The 20,724-nt window shown below is 43.0% G+C and overlaps 1 protein-coding gene across 3 annotated transcripts; it reads left to right on the top strand.

Moving 5' to 3' along the window:
* The first annotated feature begins 621 nt into the window (after positions 1–621).
* DNAL1 (dynein axonemal light chain 1) lies at positions 622–18,949 on the top strand. Of its 3 annotated transcripts, none has more exons than XM_014576290.3 (8): positions 622–748; positions 5,330–5,368; positions 10,120–10,229; positions 11,481–11,536; positions 13,479–13,534; positions 15,992–16,118; positions 16,716–16,859; positions 18,522–18,949. In XM_014576290.3, the coding sequence occupies exons 1-8, from the start codon at positions 746–748 to the stop codon at positions 18,566–18,568; spliced, it is 582 nt and encodes a 193-aa protein (XP_014431776.1). In that variant the 5' UTR covers positions 622–745; the 3' UTR covers positions 18,569–18,949. The 3 variants fall into 3 exon arrangements, with proteins under 3 accessions (XP_014431776.1, XP_006128667.1, XP_006128669.1); XM_006128605.4 differs by having other exon boundaries at positions 632–748; positions 16,713–16,859; XM_006128607.4 differs by lacking the exon at positions 622–748 and having other exon boundaries at positions 10,124–10,229; positions 16,713–16,859.
* Positions 18,950–20,724: the final 1,775 nt, after the last annotated feature.

Raw genomic sequence — 20,724 nt, 5'->3', positions numbered from 1 at the left:
GGGTGCGTGCACCCCAGGTTAAGAACCACTGATCTAGAGGTTTTTCTTCCCCCGATACATAATAAAATCTGGTCAGCAGTAGGGCTGCGGGGCACTGATGAGACGGGCAGAGGAGGGTCCCTCTCCCAGTGTGGTGAGGGACAAAGCGCTGGGGAGGTCAAGCCAGAGCCGGGCGAGGGGGAGCGCCACTGGTGCCGTGGGGATACGTGGGAGAGCGGCGCCGGAGACTCAGCAGCACCCTCACTGAGAGGGGAGGGTCGGCGTCGCAGTACACGCTTCGCTGAAGCCGCAGCCTCAGCCCCTCTCACAGCCGCACGGACGGCGCTAGCAGGCAGCCCCGCTTGCTGCAGCAGAGCCGCGTCCCCCCTCACAAACCGTAATCCGGGCAGCGACAACCCCACCCACACAGCCGTGCTGCTGCGCTCCCCGCACGGCACTTCACAGCCTCCTCCCGCCTCTCCCCCTCCCCGCCCTCACAGGCAGCCGCGGAGAAGTAACCGTGCCGCGTGCCGCCGAATCCGCGAGAACAAGGTGCGGACCGCGCCCTCCAGCGCACAGCGGCGCTCTCGGCAGCAGCACAGAGGGGAGCGCAGAGCCGGCGGGAAAGGTCACGTGGTTCCCGGGTTAGGGACTGTCTGGTTGCCATGGTGTCTCTATGATCCCTAGCGTCTCGCCTCGACTGCGCTGAGCATGCGCGGGAGATTAGCGTGCCATAGCAACCGGATCAGCGACAGTAGCAACGGTAATGGTGAGTCTGTTGAAAGGTGCAGCGGGGGAGCTGGGTGCGTGAGTGGCTGGATGGGGAAAGGGGGGAGACGGGACCGGGGCGGCAGGGGGAGGCAGGAGGTGACCTGGCTCGGGGGGAAGCGAGGCGGGGTTGAGGACACCTGGTTGGGGTAAGGGGAAGGGGGAGCTGGGGGGCCTAGAGGGCCCTCGCTATGGGAGGGCAGGGAAAGGGGCCTGGGGCGCCGAGCTTGGCCACGGGAGCATATTTCACTGAACGTGGCAATGCTGGGCCTGACTCTCCCTATTTCTCCACACAGAGCTGAGGAGCCTTTGCCCCTCCTGTGTTCTGGGCCCTGCCGGAAGCCCAGCTGGCCCCAGCATAAGTCAAAGCAGCCTCGGTTCTGCTCGCTCTAAGCTGCAACAGCCTCCTAGAGGTGTTTTGCAGTCCAGAATAGCCACCACTTGCTGTCCTCCTGTCCCCTTTGACAGGTCCCTACAATGGGAGCTGCAAGAGGTGTTGGTGTGGAGAGGTATAAATGGGCCATTAGGCATCACATAAACTGGTCCACTGTCTAAGACTGCGGGGGTATTTCCTTCAATCTTGAATGACCGTTAAAAAGAAACAACAAACCAACACAAAATTGTGTCTTGGAAAGAGAGTTATTCCAGAGATAGATCAGAATAGTAGGAGCAAATCATCCTTGAGCTACTTGAGTGCCAGGAGTCACCATCATTAAAATGCTGTGTTTATAGATGTTTTGAAGCCTGTAACAAATACATAATCTACTTTGACAAGCCTGATTACTGCTCACTTACCTAAGAAATTCCATGTTGTTTTATTTGACTGAAATGACCAGTAGGAATTAAATGCATAAAAATGAGGATGAACCCCAGTTATCTATTTTTACTTTCTGGAAACATTGCTGTATTTGGTTGACTTTTTGTAAACTTTCTGTGATAATTCTTTGTAAGAAATTATTCCATTGAAGGGGAAGAGCATGGATTATTTAATGTTTTTGTTCTCTTTTACCAATCCTGTGTGTATGTGTGTGTGTGTGTGTAGATTTTTATTATTTCCTTAGATTATTTGTTGTTATTCCTGACGCATCAATATGATCTGTCAAAGGTGACATTTTCAAACACTGATCATTTGGCATAACCAGCAGTATATTATTTTGATTACTTACTATTCCTTTCAGTAATCTAACCTTTTAAGATGAATCGCTCTGGGAAAGGAGCCAGTGAAGGTGAAGGTTCTTGGTAATTGGCTGGTTCATGTGAAATTTAAGACAAGGCTAGTTGATGCATGCCAGTAGCAAAAAGGCAGGCAATGTTGGCATTTTTGCTGGAGTAAATACAAACTCACTCCAAGAAACCCCGATTTCTGATCTGTGCTACCCAAATGACCTGTTTCCATGCTTCTGGTTTTCATCCTCACCATCAACATGAAGCCCAGGTGTCAGTAGTGGGAGAGGCAGGACAGTTAGGAGTGCAAATCTGAAGAAGTTAGGATCCCTATATTTAAATTATATCACATGTATTATTGTAAATTTAAAATTTTGTCAGATTTTAGGCTCAGGTATGGGAAAGAAACTGCATTAGTCATCTATTCATTGAATGATATGTGACAAAGATCAAGGGTCCTTGATGATTTTTTCATATCTGTCACTTCTCTTTGAACCAGTTATTTAATATTTATATTGCAGTAGTGTTTGCATACTGCAGTCAAGTTGAGCCCCATTGTATTAGGCATGGAACATGCATATTATAAATAACAGATTATGTCTCAAAGTGCTAAAATCTAAAAGATATTTACTTTTGTTGGCTCATCTGTGGTCCTTCACAGGGTTTGACAGAGTTGTTAGAGTTAGAGAGGGAAGAAAGGATGCAGTGTTTTTAATACAAGAATGAGTCTCAGTCCTATTATGCTCTTGGTGTTTGATTCAGCTAGTGTAGTGGAACAAATTACCAAATGTAATTTACATGACTGTACATGCATAAAGGCTAGATGGCTGTAGCTTAATCTAGATAAGATTGTGTTGATGTTGATAGGCTGGGAAAGCAACTGGAAGAATTGGTGAGGTTTATATCTGCATCCCCAAATAAAGGAACATCCCTACCAGTTGTGAGACAGGTTCACAAGCTTGGAATTTTGTTAGATTCTGGATCACTTTGACAGCTTAGTAGTCTTTTCACACATATATGTTCTGTAGTCAGGCAAAAAGCTTGTGCACTTTTCTTTTATATTTAGAGCTTCTGCTGTTGTTGTTGTTGTTGTTTTGTTGTTATTATTTATTAATTTGCATTACCATAGTATCTAGGGGTATGTCTATACTAGCCCCCTAGTTCGAACTAGGGAGGCTAATGTAGGCATTCGAAGTTGCAAATCAAGCCCAGGATTTAAATATCCCACGCTTGATTTGCATCTTCCCGGCTGGTTGCCATTTTTTTTTAAAATTTATAATTCTGGACAAACTGCCCACGTCTACATGCGGCAGGGACCCAGTATTTCGAATTAAAGCCCCTAAATCGAACTAGCTGTTAAATCTCTTTGCAGGGGAGGGGGCTAGTGTAGACATACCCTAGTAGTCCTAGTCATGACTAGAACCCTGTTGTTCTAGGTTCCTTATACAAACTAGGGACGTTAAAAAGTGGTTAATTAAGTAATTGTGTAACCAATGAAAATCTTAGCAGTTACACAGTTACACGCTGCAGGCTCTGCAGTATAAAGTTTATGCTGCAGAGCCCCCAGTGCAACCGGCTTCACGGGAGCTGGGCTGGCAGCCAGTACATGTCAGGAGCTGGCTCCCGGCTCCATTCCCAGGGAGCCAGCTACGCTGCAAGCTCTGCAGTATAAGCTTTATACTGAAGAGTCTGCAGTGTGGGGCGGCAGCCAGCTCCCCAGGAGCCAATGGGGGCCAGAAGCCAGCTTTTAAGATGGCTCCCGGCATGTACCAGCTCCCACCTACTGCCCTGCTCTGATACAGAGCCAACTGTATGGCCCTCCGGAAGCAGGGCAGGGAGCGTACAGGTAACTGTTATGGTAATCAATAAGCTCCTGCTTATCGGTTAACTGTTTATACTATTACATCCCTACTACAAACACAGAACAAAAAGATGGTCCCTGCCCCAAGGGTCTTATAATTGAACCTTTCTACAATTATACATGTTTTGCTGCTTTGAGATTGCAGTAGTGTAATGTGGTCTACTACATAATGAGACCATTCAGAAACTAACGCTAGGGTGAATGGGATGATTCTTGCTGAATGGAGCATAGGACATAAAGGCTACGTCTAGACTGGCATGATTTTCCGCAAATGCTTTTAACGGAAAAGTTTCCCGTTAAAAGCATTTGCGGAAAAGAGTGTCTAGATTGGCACGGACGCTTTTCTGCAAAAGCACTTTTTGTGGAAAAGTGTCCGTGCCAATCTAGACGAGCTTTTGCGCAAAAAAGCCCCGATCACCATTTTCGCGATCAGGGCTTTTTTGCGCAAAACAAATCTGAGCTGTCTACACTGGCCCTTTTGCGCAAAAGCTTTGTGCAGAAGGACTTTTGCCCGAATGGGAGCAGCATAGTATTTCCGCAAGAAGCACTGATTTCAGACAGTAGGAAGTCAGTGTTCTTGCGGAAATTCAAGCGGCCAGTGTAGACAGCTTTTGCGGAAAAACTTGCCAGTCTAGACACTGCCAAAGTGCATAACATTAGAGTTCTCTGATCTGTTTAGCTACCACAAAATCTCTCTCTGTGTTGTACTGTACTGTGAAGATCAGCAAAGATATTCACACTGGAATCCTCTTGATTTTAAAGTGAGAAAGCAGTTGAAAGACTGTATTCTGTGAGAGATGCTTGACAGAAACATTCCTCCCCCCTTAGTCCTTTAAAGCCTTGTGGTTTTGGGTGTGTTTTTAAAACTTTTTTGGGTGTTACAAACAGGGTGGATTATATTTAAATCAAATTAGTAATTTAAATAATGGTTTAAATCACTAGTCAGGAAACTCAATTTAATCATGGTTTTCTACATAAAAGTGCATTCTTATTGATTGTTATAACCTTAATATATATTTTTCACAACTCAGAGAGATGTAGGTTTCCTTTTTAGACGGTATACACTGTACATTTTTAAACAGTGATTTATTTTGAAAACTTTTCAGATTAGTTTTAAGCTATATCAGAAAATGAATCATTATTTGGTCATTTCATTTACCAAAAGTAACTGAAGCAGATATTTATGAAGTCATTAGGAGATGAACTATCTGTAATTCAACAGGTTAATCACTAATGTTTGGAGGTTTTTTTTGCCATGCTGTATTAGCAGGAGAACATCACCAAACAGACAAATTAATTGTTTTATTTAACTAAAACAACAGCTTTATGTATTCTGGATTTTTTTTCTTCCACAGCAAACATTTTATTTTAACAAAACAAATATATGATTTTTTAAATTTAGTTAAACATTCAAGTTTTTAAAAATCAGGTTTGTTTTTGTTAAAAAATTTTTTAACTGAAATAGTTAAATCAAATATTTTTAAAAAATTAAATTGACTATGTCAGTCAGCTTCAGTCAGAAAAATACAAAGATCTGTCTGATTTTTTCTTTTTTAGGCAAAAGCAACAACTATTAAAGAAGCTCTAGCCAGATGGGTAAGTAAAAGAGGAGCATTTGTGGCTCTCAGTGGTACCTTTTGTCCTGGATCTCATTTGTAAATAGGATAGCTTCATCCAGTTTGATGAAAACATTACAGTGAGGTAGCAAAAATAATTTCCTTGAAACATCTGCCACTAAAAGAAGTTTCATGAAACAACATTATTTTATTAATGTCTAAGGATGTTAAGAACTAGTCGACTAGTTGACTACCAGATAAGCATTTGCTATGAGATAGAGGCAGCAAAGGGGGAAGAGGTACTTCAAAGTAGCAGTGCCGCACAGCTGAGCCGGGGATCAGCTGTTCAGCACTGCTCTTTTGAAACCCTAAAGCGGCGTTTCAAAGGGGCAGCTGCCCCTTTAAAACACTGAAGTGCCATGGAACCTGGGGTCAGCTGGCGACTCCCCACCTAACCCTGGGTTCAGAGCAGCATTTCCCTAGAACCCGGGGTCAGCTGGGGACTCCCCAGCTGACCCCAGGCTCCACAGCTGCCCCTTTGAAATGCCACCTCAGCATTTCAGCATTTCATGCTGCGGCGGCGTTTCAAAGGGGCAGCCACCGCACAGCTGATCCTGCGTTCAGCTGTGTAGCACTGTCCCTTTGAAATGCCGAAGAAGTGTTTTAAAGAGGCAGCACCACATAGCTGAGCTGGGGATCAGCTGTGCGGTGGCTGCCCCTTTGAAATACCGCCTCGGTGTTTCAAAGGGGCAGGGCTGTGGAGCCCAGGGTCAGCTGGGCTTCACGGTGCTGCCCCTTTGAAATGCCAAGGCAGTGTTTCAAAGGGGCAGTGGCTGCACAGCTGATCCCCGGCTCAGCTGTGCAGTGCTGCCCCTTTAAAACTCCAAGGGAGTTAAATGCCACCTCCACATTTCAAAGGGGCAGCTGTGGAGCCCAGGGTCAGCTGGGGAGTCCCCAGCTGACCCAGGCTCCATGCGACATGCTGTGGAGCATGGAGCCTGAGGTCAGCACGGTACTGCGAGTCCCCCACTGACCCCGGGTCCCCCACTGACCCCGGGTCCATGGCTTTGAAATGCACAAGAGCCCCTTCTGGGGACTCTTGTGCACTTCAAAGCAGGCACCTGCATGCAGCCCGGAGTCAGCAGGACTTCCTTCTGGCCCTGGGTTGTAGGCAGAGTTCCACATTTCTCCTTTGAAAAGTACAAGAGCCCCAGTGAGGTCTCTTGTACATTGCAAAGGAGGAAGGAGTAAGTGCCTGTCGACTAGTCAGGTAGTTGATGGAAATTCCATCGACTACTCGACTAGTCAATTAACTGCAATTTAACATCCCAGTTAATATCTCACTGAAATTATTTTCATTTGAACCACTGCGTGCTATTCCTATTAAATTCAGGCCTAACACTGCCAGATTGTGCATTAACAGAAGATCTAATACAGGTTGAACATCTCAAGTCCAGCACTCTTGGGACCTGACTGGTGCCAAACCAAAGAATGTGCTGGATCAGGGGAGTTCAGTATTCTCTAGCAGCATTACCAACACTTGCACTGCGTACTGAGCTTTAGGAAGACATTTGGGGGTAAATTAGAGCAGTGGTCTCCAGCCTTTTAAAGTATGAGATCACTTTTTGAATTTAAGTGCAATCCAGGATCTACCTCAGACCCAAATACCTTTGCCCCACCTCCTTTGCATGAGTGTGTACATGACTGGGACAGAGATTCAGGATGCAGGCTCCAGGTGGACACTGCTTACCACAGGTGGCTCCTGGGTAGTGGTACAGTGGGACTAATGCAGGCTCACTTCTGCCCTGGCTCTGCACCAATCTCAAAAGCAGCCAGCAAATTCCCTCCATCCCAAACCTTGTTGTGTCCCCCGCCCCTGTTCTGTAAAGATAAAATACAGGGTAGGAGAAGGAACAGCTCCAAGGCAAAGAGCAGGAGATGTACAGCAGTGTGGAGAGGGGACACAGTTTTTGTTTACAATAAAACTGAAGTGTTGCATTTGATAGCCTCTTGGCCAAACCAGTGAAGACCTGTCAGAGACTCCAAGATCTACTAGTAGATCCTGATCTACTGGTTGGTGACCACTGAATTAGACCTAAATAATAGCATAGAACACTGACAGCTAAGACTGGTGGCTGTAAACAAACTTTATGGGACATTGGGAAACTTGGCCACACCCATGAGAAGTGGACATCCAGCTAACTAAAATCATGCCGGACCACGGATGTTGCCGGACCAGAGTGTGCTGGACTATAGAGGTTCAACCTGTACTACAAACAGGTTTTCTCTTCAGGACTTTTGATTTTCTTTAGTCTGTGCAATCTTTATCATCTAATGAAAATTTATCCCTAGCGCACAGTAATCAAGGATGAAATCCTGACCCTTTTGAAGTCAACTGGAATTTTTTCATTGACATAGTTGAGCTAAGATTTTATCTGAACAGTGGATGAAGTAAAAACTCCCAGAAGTAATTTTTTAAAAATTGAATCCAAAACTAAATCTCTTTGAAATATTTTAACAATATAAATGTAAAAAATTACTTACACCAGTGTCAGCCATAAGTGTTTCCCTTCACATTTGCATTTCCATTGCGTTATCCACTGTGCAAAGTTTAAATGAGCAAAAAATTATTATATATTATTCTCTTTCAATTAGACTTAGTATAAACCTCCATTTTGGGATGTGCCTAGGGGCTAAGTGCCTTCAGGCTTCAGTAACTCTCTAGAAAGCTCTGTCTGTTGGACATCACACAGCTATTATATCAAACACTGGTATGGATGATGATCCAGAACCCATGGGAATTTTTCCATTGACCTCAATGTGCTTTGAATCAGGGCTAGATGTGACAAACATGCTTAATTCCTTGCAGATCTAGAGCAGTTATTTAAACTGTTATACTTTCTATAAGATTCAGGGCTTGGTGGGGAGTGTGCAGGCACAATGCAAGAGTAGGTTGGATAATAGTTTTGTCAACATGTGTGGATCTTCAACTCAGGATCTTTCTTTTTATTAACTATTCTCCCTACTCCTAACCCATGTCCTTGGGAGATGTGATAGAATCTCATTGAGTCCCTTCTGGTTTCATGCTGTTACTCCTTTTACGTGCAAGTTTATTTTTGTTTACAATAAAACTCATCAGAACAAAATAATAGCTAAGCCCAAGAACATTTTGAGACTGGGGTCACATCACCATAGCAGCAACAGCAGAGATTTTTTTTTTAGCAAACATCCAGCTACAGCAGTATAAGGGGGGAAATTGAGACAACCTGGGTTTCTCCCTTCCCAGAATGTGGCATATGGACCTAGTGGCCAGTATACCTTTCTGGAGGTACCCATGGGACAGAAAACAGTCCAGACTCCCCACTCCAGCGGCTCTAGCATATGACCCAGCATCCCTTTCCTACCTCTTGGGGCAGGCACTACATGGGCCAAGAACTGCCCATAACTCCTGGAAATACCAGTTTTGTGGCTGTCCACGCAAACTAAATACAGACCCCCCTCTTCATATGCTTAATGAATGATGTGATCACATAGTGCTTTCCCATAGGACCCCCACCTTATTCATTGGGCAGGATCAGACCTCCCAGTTGTCTTGGATTTCATGGGACTGTCCTGCTTTAATAGACTCCTATGCAGGAGTCTAAGCTTCCAGTCCTGATTTAATAGACGCCTATGCAGTGGTGCTGGCTGGGCTTGGCTCTCCTTTCTGGTTTATGCCAGCTGATCCTTTGTCTGTGTCTACAGGGGCAGACAGACAAAACCTGAGTGGTGCTGCAACCTCAAGCATCAGGGACCAAATCACAACACCAAAAGCAGGGAGCCAAGCCCAGGCAGTCCCATGGGGCAGGAGCCACTGCTGCAGGGTGAATGCATGGCTGGCTCAGTCTGTAGCATAAACCCTGGGGCTCCCTCTCCTATTTTAGTCATTCCAGTGTTGGGAGATACACAGGATAGATGCAGAAGGAAGTAGAATTAAGTCTGCACAGACATCAGTAAATCTGGCATTTCCTAACTTTTAAGTGTTTGACTGCAATGTAAATAATATTCCTTTAATGTATGTTTTTGTTTAATTATTTTAGTACCAAAAGTGAATGTTTCTCAGTTTACCATTTTACCAATTTTGTCTATGCTTTGAGACTTAGAGATTTCAGATTGTGATTTGAGGTTTTTGTACCTTACACTTAGACCTTTTGGTAACTGATCTGTCAGTGGTCTGGAAACATGCGTTCAGAGTTGGGATTAGGTTTCCAGAATTATTAGAAGGCCAGATCAATGCAGTTTAAATTTGATTCCCCTGAAACTGACCTTTAGGGATGGAGCAGAAAGGAGGTTTTCTAGAAAGTAGTGCTATTGTTAAGTATATACTTCTGCTGTATGTGGCCCCCTAATTCAGATTGAAATGAGTAGATGAAAAGGACAGAGAGGAAGAAGAGTTTGCTGGAGACTTAAAATCCTGGATCTGATCCACGGATCCTCACAGTAAATTTAGGAAAAATAGATGTATTGATAAGCATTTTAATATCTTGGAAATAAACTAGTCGGATCTTTCTTCTTTAAATTAAAGGGGTTTTAGCATGTATGTTGTCATCCCTTTTAGTTACACAGTTGAGTTAGGGGCTGTGTTGCTGGAAGTGAAGTGTAATTCAGATGAACAACACCAGGAAACACAAACAAGATTTTAAAACTTTTTCTTTCTATTTTCTTGATTAGGGATAATTTTTATAACAACTGCAGATTCCAATCAGTGTCTCCTCCTTTTTGTCCTTTGTCTTCCTTCTTAATTTTTCCCAGGAAGAAAAAAATGGCCAGAAGCCATCGGAGGCCAAGGAGGTGAAACTATATGCTCAGGTCCCTCCTGTAGAGAAGATGGATGCATCTCTGTCCACACTTGTTAACTGCGAGTAAGTTCTATTAAACAAATAATTAGGGCTGTCAAGCACTTAAAATTTTTCATCGCAATTAATCACGCGATTAAAAAAATTAATCACGTGATTAATCGCGTACAACTCCCCTTTGAAATGCCACGGCAGCATTTCAACAGGGCAGCGCTGCATGGAGCCTGGGATCAGCTGGAGTTCCCAGCTGACCCGAAGCTCCATGCAGCACTGCCCTTTGGAAGAACCGCCATGGCGTTTCAAAAGGGCTTTGCAACGCAGAGCCGGGGATCAGCTGGAGTCCCCGGCTCCTAATGCATTGCCCCTTTAAAGCACCAAAATGGCACTTCAAAGGGGCAGTGCAAGCAGAACCGGGGATCAGCTGGAGTCCCCAGCTGATCCCCAGCTCTGCTGTTGCAAAGCCCCTTTGAAGTGCCGGAGCGGCATCCTAGCATCACTCTTGACCAAAATCTCTCCAAGAAAAACATAGTAATTTTAGCTTCATATGAATGAGGAAGGAGGACAAAATAGAGCAAACTAGTAGCCTCAGAAAGAAAAGTTTGGGAAATATTGTACAGGCTGAACTTCCAAAATCCAGGACTCTCCACGGATGTTGCTGGATCAGAATGCCCCGGCATGCGAGAGTGTGAGCCCCATTCTTAGGGAGCCCCAACTGGGCAGGGCAGAAGCCAGACCGGCAAGCCCTGTCCCAGGGAGCCCTGGCTGGGTGGGGCAGCAGTGTGGCAGCCAGCAGCAAAAGCGGGACAGCCAGCAAGCCCTGTCCCTGGAGATTCCCAGTTTGGCGGGGGAGAACCAGGTCAACTACAGCTGGGGAATTCCATCTCCGGGAAGCCCCTGTAGGTTGGAGTCCAAGTCCAAGCCCTGCAGACTGGAGCCCAGTGGCAGTGGGGCCAGAGCAAAGCCAGCTGAAGGGGGAACATCCTAAGAGGCCAGTGGCAGAGACCTCCCTTGATCCAGCAAATTCCCTCCTTTGGGACAAGTCAGGTTGCGAGGGTGCTGAACAAGGGAGGTCCAACCTTTAACCTGTCTTTTGTTTGAGCCAGTCACACAAAGGAGGATGCCACACACATGGTATAAAATTGGTGGTGAAATTGAGGAGAACAGGACTATGTATGTGTCCAGTGGGTTTACCACATAATAAGAGAAGAGTAGAGCGTGATTTTATTCTAACAAAAAGTTATTTGTAAGACAGCCTTCTGATTCAATTGTTCCTTTTGCACTGTTAATATAAGCTCTTAATTATTCTTGCTTTTAAAGGAAGTTGTCTCTGTCTACAAACTGCATTGAGAAAATTGCCAACCTCAATGGCCTAAGTAAGTGATATGTGAATGATAAATAGTGTTTATATTCTAGCAGCTTGGATTAGAGATGTTTGATAACATACGACACATGACCAAGTGCTGACATTCTGTTGTTCTAATATCACCGTTCATTCCCTCCCTCTCTTCCAAATAAATAAATGGGACTCACTAGGAAGGTGGGAGACCTCCATTTCAATCCCCATTTCACATAATGGAAAATGGGGATTTTAACCCACATTTTCTCACATTGTGACTGAGTGATTTAACTAATTGAATATATGGAGGCATGGTTGCCTCCATGTTTCTTAAAAATGAGCTGACTTTGCATAGCCCCATATTCTGTGAAAGAATACGGAGCTGTAAATCCTGAGTGATGGAGAGATGCCTCCCTCCAGCCTAGACTTAGGTGCCTGGTTCCCTTGAGAGATGAGGTTTAGGCCAAGTTGAATCATTGTGTTTCACTTAATGTCAGTATTACATTGGGAAAAATCTTGCTTCCTGCAAAGTTTGGGATTTCTGAGTACAAAAATATTTATGGAGTAACATTTCCCCAATTGGAGGTCATTTCAACTAATATTAGTTCACCAGTTTTATATTTGAAGCTTTCTAATAACTGAATGGATGCTCAAAAGGTCAGTGCTTTTTGAAAATGTACCCATAATTTATAATCATGACTTAGAGAACTTGAGGATAATTTGGTTAAATCAAGAGTCTTCTTCCATAGGATGGGGAATTTGGGAAATTCAAGGTAACATGGTTCCAATAGACTTCAGGTTTATTATATTATGAGTGGCATTTAATTTTACTTTTTCCCTTCCAAAGATATCACCTAATCACCTTTTCTCGTTATATCCTGTCATATTCTCACAAGAAAGTAATATGACCAGGACTTGCATCGATCCTTGGATTTCATTAAGAATTCCAGTTGCACCTGAATTTCTTCGTGAAAGTCCATCTATTTCCCCTTCTCTTCCACCTCCCATGTACAAGCCTTCTGTCCTCATTTCCTTCCTTTACTTAAGGTATGGCTAGCCAGGGCAGGTCACTGTTGACCAATCAAAGTCCATCCCAACCACTCTAAACAACTTATGTGCCTTCTCTGTAGTATCCATTGATATTTGAGGGGGAAATTCATTTGCCTCCTTATTAAATAAATAGTACATACTCTACTTGTTCTCATTGGACAAACAGGAAAAAAATAAGATCATTAGGCAATTAATGCCTAGTTCAAATGAAGGCCATGAGAAAGGGCTTGAAATAGACATGGAAACTATTGATTAGAGGTTAACCCATCTAGACACTGTAGAATGATTTTATGTATGCATATATCTGGAAGCATAGCTAGAAATGAAGTTTTACAAAAAGACTGATAGCTTAAGGTGTTCTGGCACATCATTAGAACAATTTGTTTCTGAACAAGAATAGGCAATTTGAAAATAAATCTCATCAGATTGGAGATATTGTTACTAGACTCACAGGCCAAAATAGTTGACCTCTTTCTAATCAGGTACTGGTTGCTATAGAGTGAGCAATACCAGATATTGCCTCCTCAGGAATTGAGTCTGTCTCCTTAGTAATGGTCCCAATCCCTCTTGGCCTGGGAAGTAAGATCAGAGCCAAAACTTTAAACATGTTTCATGCACATGAGCACTAGAACACCAGACTGACAGCCTATTTTGTTTAATATCTACCTAGATTGGATGTGAACAGACAACATACAGATAAAAGACTTTATACAACCTATTCTTGAGCCATTCACTCCACCCATTCATTACAATCTATATTTAAAAGAGTATCTAATTTGCTTCTGGTATGTCATTCTTCCTTAATATAGTCTATTCAGAAGACAAATCTCTCTTGATTGTGGTATACAGGATGCTGTCAGATTTCCAACAGCTGTTTACATTTTAAGGCACCAGTTGTTTGTTAATAAATTCTTTTCCCTTCATTGCAGAAAATTTGCGGATTCTTTCACTAGGTAGAAACAACATAAAGAATCTGAACGGCCTGGTATGTCCTTGTTTGTAGTTTACATTTATTAATTTTAGCAATGAAGAGCTATGTAATTCTTGCATCAAGGCATAGAAGAAGACTGATTTACATACCCATGTGTCTTTCTTCACACAATTCAACCTTAGTGCCTAACCAAATATTTTGTTTTCTTCTGCTGTCATCTTTTCAGCTTCCTACATGTTGCTAATGATGCTTGGAGCAGTCTCTCATTTATCTTGTGCCTGTCAATCATGTCCTTTTCATTGAAATCTCTCCTTAAAATGCCCTCCTTTTTTATAGACTTTAAATGCTAATCCAAGTAAAACATTTAAATCCTCCATTAAGTTTAAAATGAACTTTTTTTCTTTTTAAATACGCATTGTCTGCTATTCTTATTGTCTCAAGCAGTCATCTTTCCCAGACTCCTTTGCAGTTGTCTTTTGTTGTTTTTCTAAGCTGATGTATCATCTTGTAAGGCCCTCCACACACAGCTCCCTTAACTTGAGATTCTGCACACAGCATCGATTCCTTAGACTGTAAGACACATTGATAGAGAATCTGCATTTTAAACTCCAGTGGCATTGTATGAATTATAACTTCTGTTTCCTTTGCTTATATGAATCTCATTCAGGCCTGCCCATGGAGTAAGAGTAGGGGGGGGGGGAACAATTGCACAGGGGCCTGCCATTTCAAAGGAGTCCAGAAGGGGGGCTGGAGCTCCAGATCCTTTTGAATTGCCATGGTAGTGCTGTTTTGCAGGGCTCTGAGGGATGGGGAGGTGGCCCAATGCTGCACTCCGGGCGGTGCTAAGGACAGACTGCCCTTGGCCTCATACCTTCTGACTGAGGCTCTGCCCCTTCTGGGGTGTGGATCTGGGCCCCACACACTTAGCCCCCGGGCCTGTGGTGGCTGTCGGCCCTACTAATCTCATCTCCCACCAGAAGGCTCTTTGCATATTGTGGTCAATCACTTCACATGTTGGCCTGCCTGTAAACCACACTGGTACGCTTTACCTATTCCAGGGGAGATTGGCACATTGAACAATGGGATGAAAGAAGGGTACCCATATTTCCTTATGCAGAATATGGGTCACCAAGGGGAGGCCTACCGGCACTTGGGGCTTTAGCCAGTAGCATTCAGGACTTCAGCCTTGCAGAGGTGGGAGAGAGGGGGAGGGGAGCTGCTGGCACTTGGGGCTTCAGCCCCACAGTGGGTGGGGGAGCCACCAGTGCTCAGGGCTTCAGCCCCACATGTAGAGGAGGGGAGCAGAGCCCCTGGCACTCATGGCTTCAGCCCCACTGTGGAGGGGGGCCACCAGTGCTCAGGAGGGGGAGGGGAAGAAGGCTGCCAGCATGCAGGGCTTCATCCCTGAAGACGGGAGGGGGATGGGAGGGAGCCACCAGCACTTGGGCTTGAGCTGTACAATGGGGGGGGTGGGGAGTCGCCGGTGCTTGGGGCTCCAGTGGCTGAAGCTCTGAGTGCCAGTGGCTCCCTGCCCATCCTGCCTCACTGCAGGGATGAAGTTCACCCTCACAGCATACAGAGTGAGGAGGGGAGCCACCAGTGCTTAGGGCTTTAGTAGCTAAAGCCCTGAGCACTGGCAGCTTCTCCCCGCCCCATACAGGGGAAATACGGAACAATGTGCTCGTTTTTTTTTTTTTTTTAGTTGGGACATTGGGAAGAGGCCTTAAATAAGGGACTGTCCTAGTAAAAACAGGACAGTTGGTCACCCTAGAATAGATGTAGGTTATATAGTACAGGGGCAAAGGTAGAAATATAGATAATAAGACAAAGATCTAAAGGAGAGGGAGCACATCACAGTCTTATATTACCTCTGTGTTAAGACAGCTATATAAGTACAAAAATAAAGGAGAGAGTTTGTTCTTCCTCTGTGCATTCCTGCTTGGAGGATATGGCTTTTCAAGGCAGTTCCTCCGCTCAGTACCAGGGCTGCTGTATCCCAGGTGTGAATGCACAGAGGCGATGCTGAAAGAACAATTACTGATAAGTAATCTCTCTTCACTCTTGCTAGAGGAGTGCTGAAGACAAAAAGTAAAATTTGAAACCTGCAGATATAAGCATGTACTTATCTGAAACTCCGCAATCCCTTATATTACAAACTGAACCCTCTAAAATGGTTGATGAATTGCTCTAGCACTATGGAACTCTGTGCATGCAGCTAAATTATCTCTTTTCTTTCCATATGCCTTGAGTAGAACTCTGCTCAGATTTTCAAGATATTTTACTAGTGTCTTAATTTGTTTTCTAAACAAGTTGAGAGATTTATTTCTTGGATTTTTCTTTCCTTGAAGTTTTGTCATCTGGAATTAGGAACTTGGTTAAAAGGAATATTCAAAGATATGGTTCTGTTTGTTGTATAACATAGTATCTGGAGGGGAGAAGGGGAGCAGAGATTATATGGGAAACAGAGGAAGACTTACTTTTACTTTTCTGAGAGATGTTATCATTTTCCAGGAGGCAGTTGGGGATACATTAGAGGAGCTGTGGATCTCATACAACTTTATTGAGAAGCTGAAGGGCATACATGTCATGAAGAAGCTGAAGATTCTCTATATGTCCAATAACTTGGTGAAAGATTGGGGTAAACCTGGGAACCTATTTTCTCTTTTGCAATTTCTTACTAAATAGCTAAACACACTGTAGTTCTGTAACCACTGAGTGATGGGATAGTCTGATATAGGGCGCTCTCAGTCTCGTCAGGAAACTCTTCCATTTTGGATAAATATTTCAAGAGCCAGTAGAGCAGGGGAACTAGGCTAGAGCATGAGTCTCCCACCTATCAGGTGGTGAGTGTGCACCAGCTGAGACAACTTGGGCCAAAGAGGGGAAGTTGGCTCCTAAGGTTCTGAGTGAGCAAGTTTAATATTGAGCCTGAAGAGATGAACAAGCTTTCAGATGCCTGCTCATACAAGAGATTTTTAAAATACTGAGAAAATCCATGTATTCAACTTCTGTGTCATATGGGGTTTGTTCTTTGAACTATGTATGTGGCCCATTGTTGTTATCACCTACCACCTGCATTCTTTATCCTGGTACCCAATTTGTACCCAGTAAATCCAGATCCTGTACTTAAAAACATTCTGGATGTGTCTGTGGAGATATTGAAAGGAAGCTTTGGTGCAGATGTGCTTTTCATGTTCCAGTCTATTTCTAACATCTTCTTTTGTGGTTGCAGCAGAGTTTGTGAGACTAGCTGACTTGCCATTACTGGAGGATTTGGTGTTTGTGGGCAATCCACTGGAAGAGAAATACTCTGCTGATCAGCAGAGCAGCTGGACTGAGGAAGCAACCAAACGGGTGCCCAGGCTGAAAAAACTAGATGGTGAGCTTTAGGCAGAAGCTGGGTGGCACTTAGTATAAAGACCTTTTGCTTAGTGTAATGAAAACACTAGGGTATTGGCTCAGAACCTCAAAAGTACAATTGTGAGATCTGGAAGAAGAGGAGGGAACCAACTTAATGAGCAGCATTCTTTATTTTTTCTTTCAACACTTACTCTAATACATATTTATCTCTGTATAAACTGCATTATTCGGCCATAGCCTCAACTTCTTTTCAGAGTGAATTTTTGAGGGTTTGAGTGTGAGTGCTGTGCTGAGTTGGCTTCAAGCCTTCAAAGTGACTTCATTTACAACAAAGGCTGTTTCAAATTAGACCTATCACTTTGCATCACTGTAGCTTCAGAGAAGGTCTTGCTCTGATGTGTTGGACTATATCCCATCAAAGTACTAAAACAGCATAACTTAGAAGTGAACTAGAATATGTTTTGTTTTTTATAGAAAATACTTGTTAAGATTTTAAATCTCTAGTGGAATTCACATGTTGACTTAATGGTGAGCTCCCAATAATTTAAATGGATTTATCTTTTAAAACACACATTTAGGATTCTGGGTTTTCTCACAAGAGATGGTGAGAGAGAAAACACCAAGATCATAGCAACACAATAAGTTCCTTACTTTGATTCTATGGTTAGGGATATCATCACCTCTTTCAGGGGAAACACAGAATTGCAAGCTCATGTCCTGACAGGTAATAAAAGGAGAAATGATTTTCAAATATTTTGTTTTGTTATTAAACTTATTTAAAATTTTATGTTAATGGCTTATATCATAAACTTTCTTGATATTTATTTAAAAAACAGCTCACTTGTCCTTTGAAGCAAATCTAAAGAGCTTCTGTGTTTTGCTTCCAAAGGGTGGAGGATTGATTGGATAATAGTAGACAGCATGAGGGAGAAATGGGCAGGGAGGGTAGAATTAATGAGGAGCCAAAATAGTAGCTGGGAGATGAGCAGTGGGAAAAAAGCAGTAGTAGGAGAGGTGGCAAATGGGTGAAGAACAGAGTATTAGTGTAGGGAGCAGAGGATGAGAAGTAAGAACCTGAATTATTGAAGAGAAGGGAGAAAAGAGGATACTGAGGCATGGCTAGAGAGAAATGTTAATATGAAGGATGGGATGGAGCAACGGGGGCCCTGTGATAAGAGCAGACAAGCATATGTTTGTATGATCAAAGAGTTAACCCTTGTTTACATAATGACACCAGTGCATGATTGATAAAAAGTGGCACAACACAGGGTTTAAGAATTAATCAGTGTTGCTCATACCCTGTCAGGGTAAGATCATCAGAACAACATATGCTCCTTCCTCAGGTGACCCAGTCAGGCAGAATGCTGTCCACTCATTATTGGTAGGTCATGCTCTGATATACTGCAGTCCGTGCTAAATGGGAGCAACAGCACAAGAAAGCTTTTAAGATGAGGCCTGGGGTAGTGAAGGGAGAACGGACAGAATCAGCAAGGCAGGGAGACACTCAGATGCATGGGAAGCTTGATTTTTTTCTCTTCCATTAAAAAGCATTCCATTAAAAGACTGTTTTACTGATGTCAGCTTAAACTCTTTCTTGCATCTTCTCTTTACCGCTAGTTGGCTAACATTAGTGGGCACTGTATCTGTGAGTCTTATCAGACCTATTCTCTCTCTGTTTTAGGTGTCCCAGTTATTAAGCAAGAAGAAGGTGAAGAAGGAGAAAATTAACAATTCTTTCTTATGTGGTATTATATTATTTAAGTTTCTTCAGAGCAGTTCAGCACACAAAGCTTTTGTATAAATGTTTGTTTCCAAGACAATCTTTGGGCAGTTTTTTTTAAGTAACCCATATCCATACTCTCCTTTCCTCACCTAAAGAGTTAATTTCCAAAACATGGGGACACTAACTTTGTACATTTCATGTGTTCTTCTGTGAGAACTATTGAAAGTGAGATTATTAAGTTAATAAGAGTCCTTAACCAAAACTACATACTGGTTTTTATCCTAATTAGTAATACTTGTAGTTCTGTCTCCCTGATTATGGTAGAACAGTTTTTCTTGTTAACCGTGTGTGCACCTGAACTTTAAAAAAAAATAATTTAAAACATGGAGGCCAGAAGAGCAGTGTTTTGTTTTATAGACTCTTTGTAGACTAGGCTTTTGCTATTTTTTAATAATGTCACAGAAAGAAATGGTTACTAATTGTATCTGGGGTTTGAGATGTTAGGCAAATGTGTGTGCACACCCAGCATGGAGCCTTTTGCCTAGCAATATTGTAGAGGGGCAGAACTTGAACCTTGTGAGTTTGGACTCTTCCTAGGCTACATGAGGCAGAGCTGCCCTAAAAGCCTATGCACAAAAGCCTATGAGAGGAGACTCTGATGCAGAAGGCATGGAGAGTGAATTGTAGAATATACATCTGCATCACCATCTCAAAGAAACACAGTTACAGTAAGTAACCATTTCTTCTTCTTCTTCAAGTAGATGCAGATGTGTATTCCACTTAGGTGACTTCTAAGTAAGTACTTCAGTCTGGAGGCAGGGTTTGGAGTCTACTGCAATAGGGATCACAGTTTTCAAATCTTCCACTCTTCCAAGGCTTGTGCTCCCTGGGGAAGATGTGGTAGTAGCATAATGGTTCATAAATGTGTGTGTGAACAACCAGGTGGCTGTCCTGCAAACGTCCAGTATGGAAGTGTCACTGAGGAATGTTTGCACCCTCATGGAGTGAGCCCACATCTGTAGAGGAGGTGCGAGGGGCCACAGCCACAAGGTACGCATGCTGCCCCTCTACAGGTACTGCTAGACAAAAGTTTCTGGGTCCAGCATGCTAGACATGCACACACTGAAATGGAATATATGTCTGCATTTATTTCAAGAATAATCACCCTTCAGCACTTCAGAAACATGTGAGGTTGATGTGTCTGCCCTTCAGAGCTCTGCCAGTATCTGTAGCTCAGTAGGGTTGATAATTGTCATGGGCTTATATTAGAAAAGGCAGTGATCACTTGTCATTAGCAGTGGACCTATAGCTGATAATCATGAACTGCACTGGAACTCAAAACTTCCTTACGGAGAAGGCCATGACTCTTTTTTGATTTATTTATTTGTTTTTAAATAGGCAATGGAAACTCTTTGAATAATTTTTGGTGGAGTTTAAGTACTTATTGTTTTTTTCTTTACATTGTTATAAGAAATTAGGCACTTTAGACTTGAATACATAGGCTTTTACTAGCCACTAACTGGCTTGTGGTATTAGCCTGAACATAACTTTCTTTGTAGCCGGCTGATGAATATAGCCCTTCATAGCTCTAGAGTATTCTACTAAACCAAAGAGGTTGATAACTGTTCAGAAACAAAGAAGTGTACAAAAGACCTGGACATGAGGGTATTTCTGTAAGTTTTGATTACAGGGTACACTACTCATTTGTTTCTAAAGCGCATATGTAGGCAGCTTACTAGACTAAAAGATTTAGGTGACTGCTGGGGAAAGGACAGAAGAGATTAGAAGTAGGAACTGGAAAATAAATATCAATAAAAAGCTGAAATGCTTTGCCACATGGTGACATCTTAGTGAAGTCACCAGATGTGACAATAAATCTTTTAAAAATGAAATGCATGAAATAAAGATTTAGAGAGAACACGTGAAATTAGTGTAGAGGAAAAATCACCACTGACCCCTAAAAATAGATAAAATGACCTAAACAGGCCTTTTAAAATCTCATTTTGCTAAAGTTCTAAGTTTACTTTCCTATTTCTGGTACCAATTCAGTTTAATCAAATTAAACTGGCAGCAATGAGCATATTGCCGCATCAGGAGCAAAATGAGAGTGGGAGAAAACAGAACCTCACTCATAATTTGTCTTGTGTTCCTAAAGCTGCAG

This window comes from Pelodiscus sinensis, chromosome 4 (genome assembly GCF_049634645.1).
Source record: "Pelodiscus sinensis isolate JC-2024 chromosome 4, ASM4963464v1, whole genome shotgun sequence".
Lineage (NCBI taxonomy): Eukaryota > Metazoa > Chordata > Testudines > Trionychidae > Pelodiscus > Pelodiscus sinensis.
The sequence above is the reverse complement of the archived record's forward strand: the minus strand, read 5'-3'. Positions and strand labels throughout refer to the sequence as shown.